At 57.5% G+C, this 13,950-nt stretch overlaps 1 protein-coding gene across 1 annotated transcript; it reads left to right on the top strand.

Annotated features, from left to right (window-relative positions):
• Positions 1-6: 6 nt before the first annotated feature.
• Positions 7-13,484, top strand: LOC121672317 (kinesin-like protein KIF21B). Its single transcript, XM_042044927.1, has 7 exons — positions 7-134; positions 389-569; positions 2,172-2,336; positions 2,898-3,015; positions 3,722-3,892; positions 4,362-4,561; positions 5,822-13,484. The coding sequence occupies exons 2-7, from the start codon at positions 403-405 to the stop codon at positions 5,874-5,876; spliced, it is 876 nt and encodes a 291-aa protein (XP_041900861.1). The 5' UTR covers positions 7-134; positions 389-402; the 3' UTR covers positions 5,877-13,484.
• Positions 13,485-13,950: the final 466 nt, after the last annotated feature.

Raw genomic sequence — 13,950 nt, 5'->3', positions numbered from 1 at the left:
CATCATTAACCCAGTGGGTGGCACCAAGAACGCCCGGACAGCCCCCCTGCAGTGTGTCTCGGTGGCAGAGGGACACACCAAGCCTGTGCTCTGCCTGGATGCCACCGACGAGCTGCTCTTCACTGGGTCCAAAGGTGGGTGATGGGCAGAGGGGACAGGGAAGATGCAGATGCTGTGGGAGCAGGTTGGCACTGGGAATGTGGGAGGTGTTGGGCATTACATCCCTGTCTTCAGTGTTGAGCCCTGCCTTGCCCTGTCCTGCCCTGGGGCTGGCTGGCTCCTTTCCTCTGGCCCTGTGAGTGGGGGGAGATGCTCATATTGTCCCCAGGCCACCATGCCCTTGCAGGAGACACCCCCAACACTCCTGGGCATGTTCTTCCTCCCACAGACCGGAGCTGCAAAATGTGGAACCTGGTGACAGGCCAAGAAATCGCTTCTCTCAAGGGTCACCCAAACAATGTGGTTTCCATCAAGTACTGCAGCCACACGGGGCTGGTGTTCACCGTGTCCACGTCGTACATCAAAGTGTGGGACATCCGCGACTCGGCCCGGTGCATCCGCACCCTCACGTACGTGCAGCTTTGGGGGACCTGGGGCACTCTGGGCATCTCTGACTTTGCAGAAACCAGTTCCAGAACCTGCAGGGACAGGGGACATGGCCAGACACAGCTCCTTTAGTGCCAGTTTGCAGTGCTGCTTCCTTAGGGAACAGGGAGGCTGGGAGAGAGTTTGGGGTGAGGGAACTCATGGGGACCTCCTGCAGCAAAGACTCAGGGTCATAAAGTCACAGAATAGGCTGAGTTGGAAGGGACTCCAGGATCATCAAGCCCACCTCCTGGCCCTGCACAGACACCCCAACAATCCTACCCTGTGCCTGGGAGCGTTGTCCAAATGCTTCTTGAACTCACACAGGCTTGGAGCTGTGCCCATTCCCTGTTCAGTGCCCAACCACCCTCTGAGGGAAGAACCTTTTCCTGATATCCAACCTAAACATCTCCCAACTCAGCTCCAGCCATTCCCTTGGGTCCTGTCACTTGTCATGAGAGGGAACAGATTGGTACCTGTCCCTCTGCTGCCCCTCGTGAGGATGCTGAAGGCCCCAGTGAGGTCTCCCCTCAGTCTCCACTGAACAAACCAAGTGACCTCAGCTGCCCCTCACGAGGCTTCCCCTCCAGACCCTTCACCATTCTCGTGGCCCTCCTTAGGATGCTCTCCAATGTCTTTTTTATATTGTGGTGCTCAAAACTGCACCAAGGATTTGAGGTGAGGCTGTCCCAGCGCAGAGCAGGGCAGGACAATCCCCTCCTTTGCCCAGCTGTGCCTGGTGCCTCCCAGGACATGGATGTCCCTCCTGGCTGCCAGGGCACTGCTGACTCACACTGAACTTTCTGTTGACCAGGATCCCCAGGTCCTTTCCCACCTCTCCAGCCTCCATTCCCTGCTGTATGCACACAACCAGGGGTGCTGTGTCCCAGCTGCAGAATCCTGTGCTTGCCCTTGTTAAGGGTCAGGAGCTTTGAAGAGATCTTGCAGCTGTTCTGGGGGTGGCCAGGAGAGCTGGCAGCTCCAGCAGGGGGGCACAGCCCCAAACTGCATCGTGGCTGGGCACATCACAGGCACTTCAGTGGGAAACTTGGATCCCTGTGCAGACCAGAAAGGAGCATGGGACAGACTGCAGCTGTGGCTGCCAGTCTGGAGTAGGACTCAAAGGTTAGGACAGGATGGTAGGTCAGAGTTACCCACTAGCTCTGGCACAGATCTCCTTTCTCCATCCAGCCTCTGCTCATCTGCCTCAGCCTGAAGGTGCTTCTCTCATGGTACAGAGGCCAAGACCTCTGCTTCCCTGTGCTGGATGCCAGCACTCAGCAGCTCTTCCTGTGGGAAGCAGAGAGGCATGGGAGGAGAGCAGAGTGGCCCTCAGGTGGAAACCCAGGCAGGATGCTCTGAGTCACGCACAGACCCTACATCCTTGGCTGCCTCTGCAGGCCGGGCACTGGTCTGTGGGACAGAGCTCTTGTTGGTCCCATTGTGGCCAGAAAGACAGGGATACCTGCAGGGCCTTTCCTCAGGGTGGGACCCAGCTGTGCCAGCCTGGAGCCAACAGCCCCGGGTGGTTCCTCAGTGGCTCTGGTCTCCACTCATCCTCCCCCTTTGAACCCTCCCTGCTTCAGATCTTCTGGCCAGGTGATCTCTGGGGACGCGTGTGCTGGGACCACCACCCGCACTGTCACCAGCGTGCAGGGGGAGCACCAGATCAACCAGATCGCGCTCAACCCCACGGGCACCACGCTCTACGCCGCTGCGGGAAACTCCGTCCGCGTCTGGGAGCTGAGCAGGTGAGGGGAGTGCTGGCGTGGGCAGGACATCCTACGGGTGCCAGGTGGGCACTGGCTGCTCAGAGGGGCCTGAAATGATCCTCCTGGGGAATGTGAAAGCCTTTTTCACAATGGAAGTTGCCTGGAATAAGGATTTTCGGGACCCCTTCCTATGGGACCCAAGGGGAGATGAGCAGCACTGGAGCTGCTTGGGGTGGGGGGTTTTTCTGTGCACGGGGCAGAGCTTAGCAGAAGGGAAAAGGCAAGTGGGATGAGCAGCAGTGCCTTGCTTTTGCCTTGTCCTCCTACCTGCCCAGTGGGCACTGGGCTGCGAACCCTGTGCTGCAGCCTGGGCTCTGCAGCCAGATGTTGGCACACTCTCAGGCTGCAGCCAGATGTTGGCACACTCCGAGGCTGCCATCCTCCCCCAGAATCACAGGGAATGGGGTCTCCCTGCCCACTCTCCCCCGAAGGGAACAACCCCTCCTGAGGTGCTCCAGGGCTGGGGGAGGCTGTGCTTGGGAGGGCCCTTTGGATGAGCTCCAGCACGCAGGAGGGGCTGACCTGTGCCCTTGAACCCAGGCTGCAGCCCGTGGGGAAGCTGAGTGGCCACATCGGGCCGGTGATGTGTCTCACGGTGAACCAGACGGCGAGCAACCACGACCTGGTGGTCACAGGCTCCAAAGATCACTACGTCAAGGTACTCTCCCCCCTGAGGAGCAGCACCCCCAGTCCTGTAGGGAAGCCCAGATGTTGGCAACCCCTGACTCCTCTCTCCTTCTGAAAGCTGAGCCCAGATTCTGTTTTCACCTCTGCATGTGAGGTTTTCACTTGTTTCCTTTTCCTAAATCTTGCCTTTTGCTTGGTCCACAATGCACCTTTGGAGAAGAAGTTGCATTTCTCTCATGCATCAGACTCCATGGCTGGGACTTGCATGTGATGGCCAACCCAGATGAGCAGCTCACCCTGTTCTCCTCGATAATACCCCCTGATAAAGATGCCTTGTGCCCACTCTGTCACAGCTCCAGCACAGCAGGAGCCTGTCCCTTCCTGTCAGGTTTCAGCAGGTTGAAGTAGAGCTGTCACCAGGGAAGTGAGGAGGGGTGGTGAGACAGTGAGTGAGACAGGGTCCCACTCAGCTCTCAGCTTGGCTCCTGAGGAGTGTGAAGGCTCACCATGAGTAAAATGCAGCAGAGTGGGGCTGTCCCTGGTGGCAGATCTCTGCTTGTGGCAGGACCCTCAGTCCCAAAAAGCCTCCAGCAGCCAATGCCCAGTCCCCTTTCCAGCATCACTGTAGGTGCCCTGAGCCTAGAACACAGAGGGTGGTGGCCAAACTCCCCAGGAGAGGGCCAGCTCTGTCCCCAGTGCCATCTGTGGCCTGTTACCTGCTGCAATACCTTCCCCAGGTGTTTGAGCTCTCGGAGGGCATGGTGGGCAATATTGGCCCCACGCACAACTTCGAGCCCCCTCACTACGACGGCATCGAGTGCCTGGCCATCCAGGGAGATGTCCTCTTCAGCGGCTCCAGGGACAACGGCATCAAGAAGTGGGATCTGGAGCAGCAGGAACTTATCCAGGTCTGGAGGGGAGCAGAGCACAGGTCCTGTGGTGACACAGGGCACAGGGGTGTTGCTGCTGGGGCCTGGGGGGTTGTCCAGGAACCTCGTGCCAGTGTCCTGCATGGAGCTCACCAGGGAGCACACTCCCAGTCCTGGGCCATGTGTGGGTGTGCTGTGCCCCCACAGTTGTCCAGCAGGGTGCTTGGGATCGCCAGCTCTCCTTCAGACAGGCTGTGGCATCAGTTGCAATGTGGGGGCTTGTGTTCCACCTTGAATTCTGGGTTGATGTCTCCTGCCCAGGGGAGAAGCCAAGCCATGACTTTCAAGTCCATACCCTTGGCTGCTAACTGGGCATCGCCAGTTGCACGGTCCCAGTCAGTCCCAGGGTGTCAGTGAGGGCCTGAGGACCCAGGCTGGGTGCATGGGGCTGCTCGTGGGGCTGCAGGTGAGGTTGGTCACGGCCTCTGCTCTGTGCCTGTACCTACAGCAAATCCCCAATGCCCACAAAGACTGGGTCTGTGCCCTGGCCTTCATCCCCGGCCGCCCCATGGTGCTGAGCGCCTGCCGAGGAGGCGTCATCAAAGTCTGGAACGTGGACACCTTCACCCCGGTCGGGGAGATCAAGGGGCACGACAGCCCCATCAACGCCATCTGCACCAACTCAAAGCACATCTTCACTGCCTCCAGGTGAGCCTCGCACGTTCTGCCCCCACGGCCCCTGGGAAGGGGGAGACCCTGGGTTTGAGCCGTCGCCCCTGGGCCTGGGTGGGTGTGTGCTGGGTGAGCAGGGAGCGGGGAGGGAGTCTTGCAGCTTTTTAGTCCCTCTGCTCCTTCCTCTCCTTTTGCCCGCTGTAGCCTGCCCACGGCACGGCCTGCCCACCGCAGTGCCAAGAGCTGTCCCTGGGCAGCCCCCCCCACGCTCTGGTGATGCCCTGGGTTACTCCCCACGCAGGGACCCCTCTCCCTCGGGGCTGGGCATTGTCTGCTGCTCTCGGGGAGCTCTTCGGCAGCAAGACTCTGATATCCTCTTTTCGACCATGTCCCTTTTCTCCCTTCCTTTTTCTCTGTCTCTCTCTGCCTCTCCTTCTCCCCACTTCCCATCTGTGCCACAGCGACTGCCGGGTAAAGTTATGGAATTACGTGCCTGGGCTCACCCCTTGCCTTCCACGACGCGTCCTTGCCATAAAGGGCCGTGCTACTAGTCTGCCTTGACCCTCCTGCTCTTTGACTCTCTTGCTCATATGCTCTTCTTCCGTCCCTCCTTCCCTTTTCTCTCCATCTCTCCCTCCCTCTGTCCCTCTCACTGTTGCTTTTGCTCCTCTCTCTCTTCCCCCTCCCCCCCCCCTCTCTCCGGTCTGAGCTGCTTCTTCACGGTATGAAACTATTCTGCGTTTTTCCCCACTTGATAAGTCTTTGTTAGAATGGACTCTCCCCCTTGTCCCAGTCATAGCCCTGCCTTGGTTTCACTGGCTTTTTGTTTTTCTTTCCTTCCCACATCTACTTTGGCAACTCTGTGGGAAGCCATGGCCTGCCCGTGCCTTTGCATGGATAGTGGGTTGGGAGTCAGCAGCCACCCCCAAATCAGCCCATGCCCCAGGAGCAAAGCAGCTCCCTGGATATCACTGCTGGGACCTAGGTGGAGCTCGTTCAAGGCGGGTAGGAGTCCTGGTGTGGGGTCAGCCCTGGAGGTCACCACTTCCCCTTGTCCCAGCTGCTGCCAGTGGGGTGAGCTGGAGGCCGAGCCCCATTGGGCTTGCCTTCTCCCCAAAGTGCATCGGACAAACTCCTGCCAAGGGAAAAGGGCCTGGAAGTCTGGGGGGGCTGCATGCTGCCGTGGCGGGGGAAGGGGGAGCGAGCGTGTTCCCTCGTGGTGCCTCTGGTGTAGTGTCCGTGGGGCTCCTGCCCCGATCCCTGGGTCATGCTGTCCCTCTCACCTTTGTTCCTCAGCGACTTGACAGTGAAGCTCTGGAGTGGGAGGAGGTTGCCTGCGGGGTCAAACTAGGAACTGCAGAAAGACTGGAAGGCGTGGGGGCAGGGTGAAGGTCAGGGTGCCCCCCTGCTATCAGGACTCAGTCACCTCCCGGAGCTCAGCCCAGGACAGGGATTTCTTTGTGCCTGACCCAGCGAGGTGGACAATGCTGCATCTGGTACTTTGAGCGCTGTCAGCTCCTGCGAGGAAGCAGCTCTGTGGGGCACCAGCAGCTCCACCTGCCCTCCTGCGGAGGTTTCTCGATGGTTCTCCAGTGAACAGGAAATGTTTCATCCCTCCTCCCACCCATCCTGCTGTGAGGACTTCTGGGGGTCAGAGATCCTTGACTCCTTCTCAGAGACACCCAGTTCCCTCCTGCCACTGTGGGCTCATGTGGCCTCTGCCATGCTGTGCTGCTCCCGGGCTGGTTCCTGCAGGAGTCTTTCTCCACTCCACGAGGACATTTGGTGTCTGCTGGCCAGGACCGCAACACAGAGGGTGCTTCTCTGGAGCCATTCCTCGTGGGACGCCTCTGCTGTGGGGGCTACAGAAGGATTTCCTGGTACTCCTGGCCTTCCCTGTCCTCTGTGGACCTGTCCCCAGTGGTCAGAGGGGTGCACCTCTACGCTCCTTTGCCATGTCCCATCTCATGAGGCACGGCAAGCCTGGGAAGATCTCCATCGGGCAACTTCCAGACAGACCTGCTGCAGTTCCCTTCGACATTCTCCAAACCCCAGCTGTAAACTCAACTGCCCCATGGCTCTGGGCTCTTCCCCATGTGCCCAGCCTGCTCTGCAGTGGGAAGGGCTGCTCAGCCCTGCTCGGGACATCGTGACCCCCATCACAGGTTTGTGGTGGGTTCCTGCAGCGAGTTAACCCCCTTGGGTTGGAGAAAGGAAGCAAGAATGGAGGTTACAGGGCAAAAAAGCCAAGGATTTGTCACCCCACTGCTGTGGCTCTGTCTGTCCTTCCCTTAGGTTCTGCCCTCAGACCTCTGCCTGGATTGGAGCTTGCTTAGGCTGGGCCTGCTGGCCCGCATGGATCCAAGGACAGAGAGAAGCCAGCAAGGCACGGAGCAGCCGCTGGGGCAGGAGCACAGTGAGGAGGGGGTTGCACACACTGATCTCGCACAAGTCCCCTGATTCCCCCTGTGCTCCAAGGACAATCCTGCAGTGGATGATCTTGCACAATCTCATCTCCCTGAGGGTCTGGGGGCTCCATCCAGGAGTGTTTCCCCAAGGACGTACATTCTGCAGGCTCCTTCCTGTCTCTCTCCTGTTCAAGGGGGGGCCTGGTAAGGCCCTGGTCTCACACTGGAGCTTTCCTCCATCTCTCCTATGGCCCATTGGACCATCCCCTGCTCTGTCCTGCCCTGGGCCACCCAGGGCTCTTGTGGGATGGCTGAGGAGACCCCAGGATGGGTGTTCTTGCCTCACACGCTCTCCTTTCCCTTTTGTCACAGAAGAAGCAGCACCTGAACTCAAATTTAAGGATTTCTTCATGTGATCCCACCAGCACTGAACTGGGATCTTGGAGGCCAGGGGCTCCAGGGCCTGCCCCATAAAGCACAGACCATTTCCCCTCTGCTCTCTCCAACCACAGTGATACCTTGACCAGCCCCATTTGCCACCAGGCCTTGTTCGAAGTATTCTGGCTGGAGTGGGGGGATTCCTCTGCATCATGAAAGACAGGAGCATCTCTATTGGTTTGATGGGGGAGGGGGGTTGCCTTTTTTTGGGAAAAGTTCCATCCTACTGGCTTGCCTTGTTGGAGGGTAAATGGTACCTGTGTGTGTGTGTGTGAGTGTGTGTGTAACCCTCCCCAGGACAGTCGCTGCCCCCCTGTGATTGTGGCTGAGCCCTGCCCAGCCAGGCCTGATGACTGTGCTGAGGAGAGGAGCCCATCCATCCCGTGTGACCTGTGGAGCCGAGGGTGCAGCCAAAAATGCACAGGGACCTCACCACCCAGTAGCACACACACATGGGGGGCTGGGGAAGGTGTCCCCCCACCCCAAGCCTGTCTTGGAGAGGGTTTCTGCACTCATTCCTCAGCTGGTTTATCCCTTGCCTGGCTGGAGGGGTTGTGTGTGTATGGGGGGGTCTGTGGCAGAGTGTGTTTGGCTGTAGCCAGGTGTCGTGTGTGAATCTGTGTCTGCTCTGAGCTCTCCAGTGCCTGCCCTGAAGCCTTCCTGCTCCCTGCTGCCGTGGGTGAAGGTGTCTCTGGGGGACCTGGGGTCAGACCTGCCTTGCCTTTTGCCACCAGTTTCTTCCCATGTGCAGGCTGTAAGTGCCTGTTGAGTATTCCAGGCCTGAGTGACCAGTCCTGGATGATGCTGAGCCTCTATTGCTGCTGTGGCCAGCAGCGTGTTGAGGAGCTGCAAGGCTCTCACAGCCCGTGAAGGGAGGGAGCTGATGCTGGGGCAGCAGCACCCTAAGGCAGGGGGAGTTTGAAGTGAGAGGTGTCCTGGTTTAGGAATAGTATTCTCCAGTTTAGTGCTCCCACTAAAACCATGCACCACTCACACCCCCATCCCCAGCAGGGTGGAGAGGGGAATTGGAGGCACAAAAGATGAAGATCACAGGTTGAGATAAGAGCAATTTACTGGAAACAGCAGTGAGATAAAAAACAAACAGTAAAACAGCAACAATATTAACAGAAGTGTACAAAAGAGAGAATGATTCACATGCAGATCACTCACCCTGGAGCCCTGACCTGGCTGCAGCTGTGTTTTCCTGACCAGAATAGACCCCCCCTCCCCAGAAGAGAAGAAATGGATCCTGCCCCTGTGTACCTCAAGGGCATCAGGGTACGTTGTGCTAAAGCCTTACACCCGTGGGGCTCTGCTGTGCCGGGCCGTGGATCCACACAGTCCGACAGATCCCGTTGCTGCTCTCCCCACCTGGCTGGGGGCAGGGCCCCTCTAGTTCTCCTCATGGTCCTCACTGCTCACTTCTTGCAGATGTGAACTGAAGGTGCATTCAGGAGGATCAGAAGTGACATTGGCCCTTTTATTCTGTCTGAGCACGTGCCCACTGGAAACCAGAGCGGCATTAATCCTTGAAGAGTTTCCTGCAGTTGTTGTTTTTGCTCTCAGCTCACACACCCATGCTGCCGAGGCAGAGGTGGGTTTTCCATCCCACTTCCTCTTGTCCTCTGCATAGTCATGCAGGTAAAACCATAGGTTGCCTTGTGGTGTGTCCCCTCTCTGGTCCGTGCTGGTGTGATGTGGGACATTTCCTCAGTCCACAGTCCATGGGCTGGTCCACGGGCTTAGATAGTCTTTTTACACAGTTGAGACACAGGTTGGTAGGAAGGAAGAAAGATGATCGTCATCAGAGTTGGGGAGCCACCTCTAACACTGTTTGTTCTCCTTCTGTTGACATCAGAGCCAATGAGTCTGTGCTCTGTACAACCTTCCTCCACGTGGACTGTGTGCACTGGACCTCATCTGCACCTACAGGGGACTGTTGGTTATTGGAATCCCTATGGACTCCCTCTAACACAGCGAATTCCCTCAGGTCCTGGGTACCTTCTCCACGGCGTTCCATCTGCTTGGGTGCACTACTCGATCATCCTTGGGAGAAGACCTTTCCCTCATGCTTGACAGGAGTCACGTCCAGAGGCTGAGAGTTTCTGTCCTCTTCCCAGTCCCCCTGTCAATGCCCACATCCCAGGACAGGGATCCCAGTTACTCGGCTTCTCTACCATCCGGTTCCACAGCGTTGGCTGTAGTTTCCCAGCGTTGGAGCAGTTGGGTCACCAGGGGCTCAACCCAGCTGGCAGCTGAAATCTTTTCACATCGCAGCTCACCTGGGGATGGGGATTGGGTGATTATCTCCAGCCCTGCCTCTTCCTCCTGTTGTGAGGGCCCTGCTTCCTCTATATCCCTCTCTGTGCAAACTGATTTGGTCTTGGATTTCTTCTTCTGCTCCCAGCACGGGTTGTTCCCGTGGTGCAGCTGCAGTTTGGCCATGGTCCCTGTTGCTCTGCTGTCTAGTGAAAAGCAGTGTCTGATAAATGCTAACCAGGGCCCAGCACACTGCAATGAGTCGCTCCTCTCTGGAGCTGCCCCGGCATTCTCCTTGCCAATACTCTGTCACTTTTTCAGCGTCTTGTACTTGTTCAGGGGGAGTTTCCAAACCACTGGAGGAGAGAATTTCTTCCAGAAGTGGCCCATTTTCTCCCACATTCCATGCCAGTCTTGACTATTCCCCATCAGGGCAGATTGCTGAATAACCTCCCTAGAAATCTCTCTTGACTCCAAAGATGATGTGGACTTCACTAAGGAGACCTGGCAAGAATATGATTTCCTTAACATCCCAAGGGAATTCAGAACTTCAAAAGCTGTTTTAACAGGCCTCAAGGAGGAAAAGTGGGTGAAAAACTGGGCGAAGTCATCCTCCCCTGTTCCCCCCACAGGCTGGTTATGATTGTTAATGGACTCCCAAAGGAGTGCCCAATGTAAGGGTAGAAGAGCAACACTCAAGACACATCCCAAATGACCCTCAGTGCCCTTGATGTTATCATGTCATAAACTGATATCCCACAGTACATCAACAGAGCAATCCTGATGCCTCTCCCTGCTCTGAGGAAGAGCACTGTGATGGGAACACACAGAAATATTTACAGGGTTAGGTACCCACATGAGCAGACCAAGCCACATTGTGACCACTGGCTCAGTACCTAATACAGAAGATGTTTAGATCAAATTTGTTTCCAGCCCACTCTGGGCAGTTCTGTTGTTATCTCGACCATTCCAGCCCTGCCTTGGATGCCAAAAAAAGCTGTTGTGGTTTAGGAATGGTATTGCCCAATTTAGTGTTCCCACTACAGCCATGTGCTGCCCACTACCCCCCACTTCCTTCCTTCCCTGCAGTGGAACGGAGAGGAGAACTGGAGACACAAAAAGTAAAAATCACAGGTTGAGATAGGAACAGTTTACTGGAAACAGCAATGAGATATGAAAACAAATTACCAGCAACAATATTAACAACAAAAGTGTACAAAAGAGAGAGCGAATCGCATGCAAAATGTTCACTGCAGCACGTGCTACCCGGATGGGAAGAGATCCCTTCTCCCTGGAAGAGACTCCGGTCCCCCTGCCCCAGTAATGACGTGAGGTGGTACAGAAGGGGTTCTGGCCACATCCCCTCCTGGCTACTGCAAAAATTAACTCTGTCCTGGCTGGAACCAGGACAGGGGTGACTGTGATCCCATAGCTGTGTGTGTGTGTGTGTGTGTGTGTGTGTGTGTGTGTGTGTGTAGGTCTCAGTACCTGTGTGGGCTGCTGTTTCTCATGCAAAAGAGCATGTCTTGGGTGTTGATCTGGTTTAGCTACCTCACGGTGCAAGCTGGGTGCTGTTGTCATTGGGTTTCGTATTGGGGATGGGGTGGGGAGTTTGTGGTGTAAGTCTTTTTTTTTTATTCTCTTAATTATTGTTATTGTTACGGTTTTGACACTTGAATTCATCCTGGGGACTGGTGGCCTCACTCCTGCCTTGCATGTCTGAGCTACCCCCCTGTGTTCCCCTCCCTGCCTCCTCCTGGGCAGGGCAGCAGGGCTGGCATCCCCTGCACTGCCAGTTCCCACCTGTGCAGTGGGATCCCCCAGTGCAGTGGCAACACTGAGATTTTGCTCCCATTTCTAGTGGGATTCTTGGTCCGAGGATCTGTGGTGTTGCCCTTGGTTATTCGGTTGATTGGCAGCCTGGATGTGCTTCCCATCTTGTCCCGCAGAAGGGTGGAAAGGGAACTCTGAAGGGCTCAGTTCAGCCCGTGTTTCTTCCTCTGCTCTCACAGATATTCTCTGTAGATGTGATGAAGTTCTTGACTGGGAAATGTCTGTGCAAAGCACATTGCTGGAATGGGCTGGTTCCAGCCACCGTGTTCCAGAGCCTGCTGCAGCTGCAGGGCAGCAGGGACTCGGTGCTGTACAAGCCTCTGCTCAAGCTGGGCATGGTCTGTGAGAAGCTGATTCTGGTGTGTGATGTTTGATTTTTCACTCCTAGGAAACGTAGCTGTGTCTAGATTCAGTCCCAGGCACTGAACGTAAACAAGGGTAGCCCTGAAGTCCCCAGCTTGTCCCCAGCTTGACGGTGGGGGCTGCCCTGGGCCAGACCTCGCTGCCCTGGCACAGGGAGGTTGGGGAGCTCCGAGCCACCCTGTCAGTTTGGGGTGCAGGTCCTCCCAAACAGTAAAGCACAAGGTCCCCACACACAGCTGGGTGTAGGAGGGGCGGCCCCTTGGACTCTGACGCTTCAGAGCTCAGACTGGGACCATGGGCTGAGACAGCTGAGGAGGAGCTGAGCTGGGATGAGGGCTCTGTGCCTGCCGGTGGCCGTGGGTGAGCTGTTCCATCCCTTTGCACTGTGCTGGCTGCTCCCTCAGGGGTCAGGGGCCCTGCTGCACCACTGAAGTCCCCTCTGGTGGTCTCAGAGCCCCTCTGACAGCCCCTCAGGGCAAGGACAGTTTGGAGCTGCCTTCGTGCCATGCACTTTGCCCTTGGGCACCTTGTTTTGTGACAAGGGTGTGATCATACCTGCAGTCCTTCCTCCAGCTGCTGGGTTATGCTTTTTTCCCCAGGGCCTATCTCTCGCTCTGGGGGTCTCCTCAACCCCAGCACACAGGGGCCAGCTCCAGGCTCTGTGGAGGCTGCAGGGCTGCCCCAGAGCTGAGCTTTGCACAACAGGGGTGGAAAAGTGTCAGGAGCCTAAAAGCACTGGATCCCCAAACCACTGTGAGCCCCCCCTGGGCGGTGTCCCCTCCCTGTCACCTACAGCCCTGATGACACAGGATGGGCTGGCCAGCTGCAAGGAATGGCAGCTCCGGGCTCCCATCCTGTCCCCCCCAGGTGCGTTGTTCCTCCCCACCACCTCTGAGCACAGCTGCCTTGGGGTCTCAGATGCTGCCTCCTGCCTTGGTGCTGCAAAACCAGTGCCTGCTTCCCAGGGAGCTCTCCCAGTGCCCCACACCAGTCCCTCCCCTGCCCCACGCTGAACAGAGCCCAGGTATGACCCCTGTGAAGCACAGGGTTCCAACTTGCTTTCCACAGGCTCCCTGGAGCTTCACCATCCCCTGCAGGCTGCATGCCCTTCTGAGCCCCCCTCGCCCTTCTGGGAAGGGACGAGGACCCCCAGCCCCTCCAGGTGCTGCATGGTGCTCCAGCTGTAACTGGGACAGAGGCCAGCACAGACCCAGCTCCCAGAAAAGTACAGCCCTGCACCTTCCTCCTGCCCCAGGGCTTGTCCCCTCATCCATCACAGCTCTGCCCTGGTTCCTGCCAATTGCTCCACCTGGCCTGGGACCCCCAGGTGCAGCCCCACACAAGGCTGGGGCAGCTGCAGCACTGTGTCACCTGCTCCATCACTCCTTTCCGCACAAGGAGCACAATAGCAGATGCCTTTTCACACTCGGAGCTTTTTCCAGAGGCCAGCTCTGTGAAGGCTGGTGTTGTCTCTGTGGGCTTGTGCAGCCCGGCCCCGGGCTGGGTTTGTCAGAGCACGAGATGTGTGCGTGTATTTTATACCTTGGTGTGTTCCTGTAAATAGTGTAAGTTATTGTGGTCTCCTGCTGTACGTTTTTCAATGGCTGTGTTTGTTTCTTGCCTTTTTGTCTTTGCAAATAAAATGTTCCTGACATGAAGGGACGGAGCAGAGAGGTGGCTTTGAGGAGGGCAAGGGCACAGCCAGGAGCCTCCCATCCCCTCCTGCTCCCATGTGCCTGGCCCAGGGGCTGGGGGAGAGATGGGGAGGGAGGACTGTGGCAGCAGCCCTTCTGGTCCTGCCCGGGGGAGTGGAAAGTGTCCCTCCCCATGGCAGGGGGACCCTTAAAGGTCCCTCCCGCCCCAAACCATTCGGTGACTTTGTAATGGGGAGGGGAGGGGAGGGGAAGGGCTGCGAGCGGGGCAGTGGCGCGGGGCCGCCGGCAGAGGGCAGCGCTGGCTGCGGGACAGCGGCGCCGGGAGCGTGGCCGGGGGGACACGGGGGGACACGGGGGGGAGGTCGGGGTCCTGCCAAGGGGTGGGGGGGGAATCCGGGGGGGGGCTTGGGGCTCCGGGGGGGGGTCGCCGCGACCAGATCAGAAGGGCGGAGAGAGGTGGAGGGATAGA

Source organism: Corvus kubaryi, unplaced genomic scaffold (assembly GCF_017639235.1).
Source record: "Corvus kubaryi isolate FWS band 111438036 unplaced genomic scaffold, C.kubaryi_AGA036_p1.0 49276, whole genome shotgun sequence".
NCBI lineage: Eukaryota > Metazoa > Chordata > Aves > Passeriformes > Corvidae > Corvus > Corvus kubaryi.
Note: the sequence above shows the minus strand (reverse complement) of the source record. Positions and strands in the feature narration are given on the sequence as shown.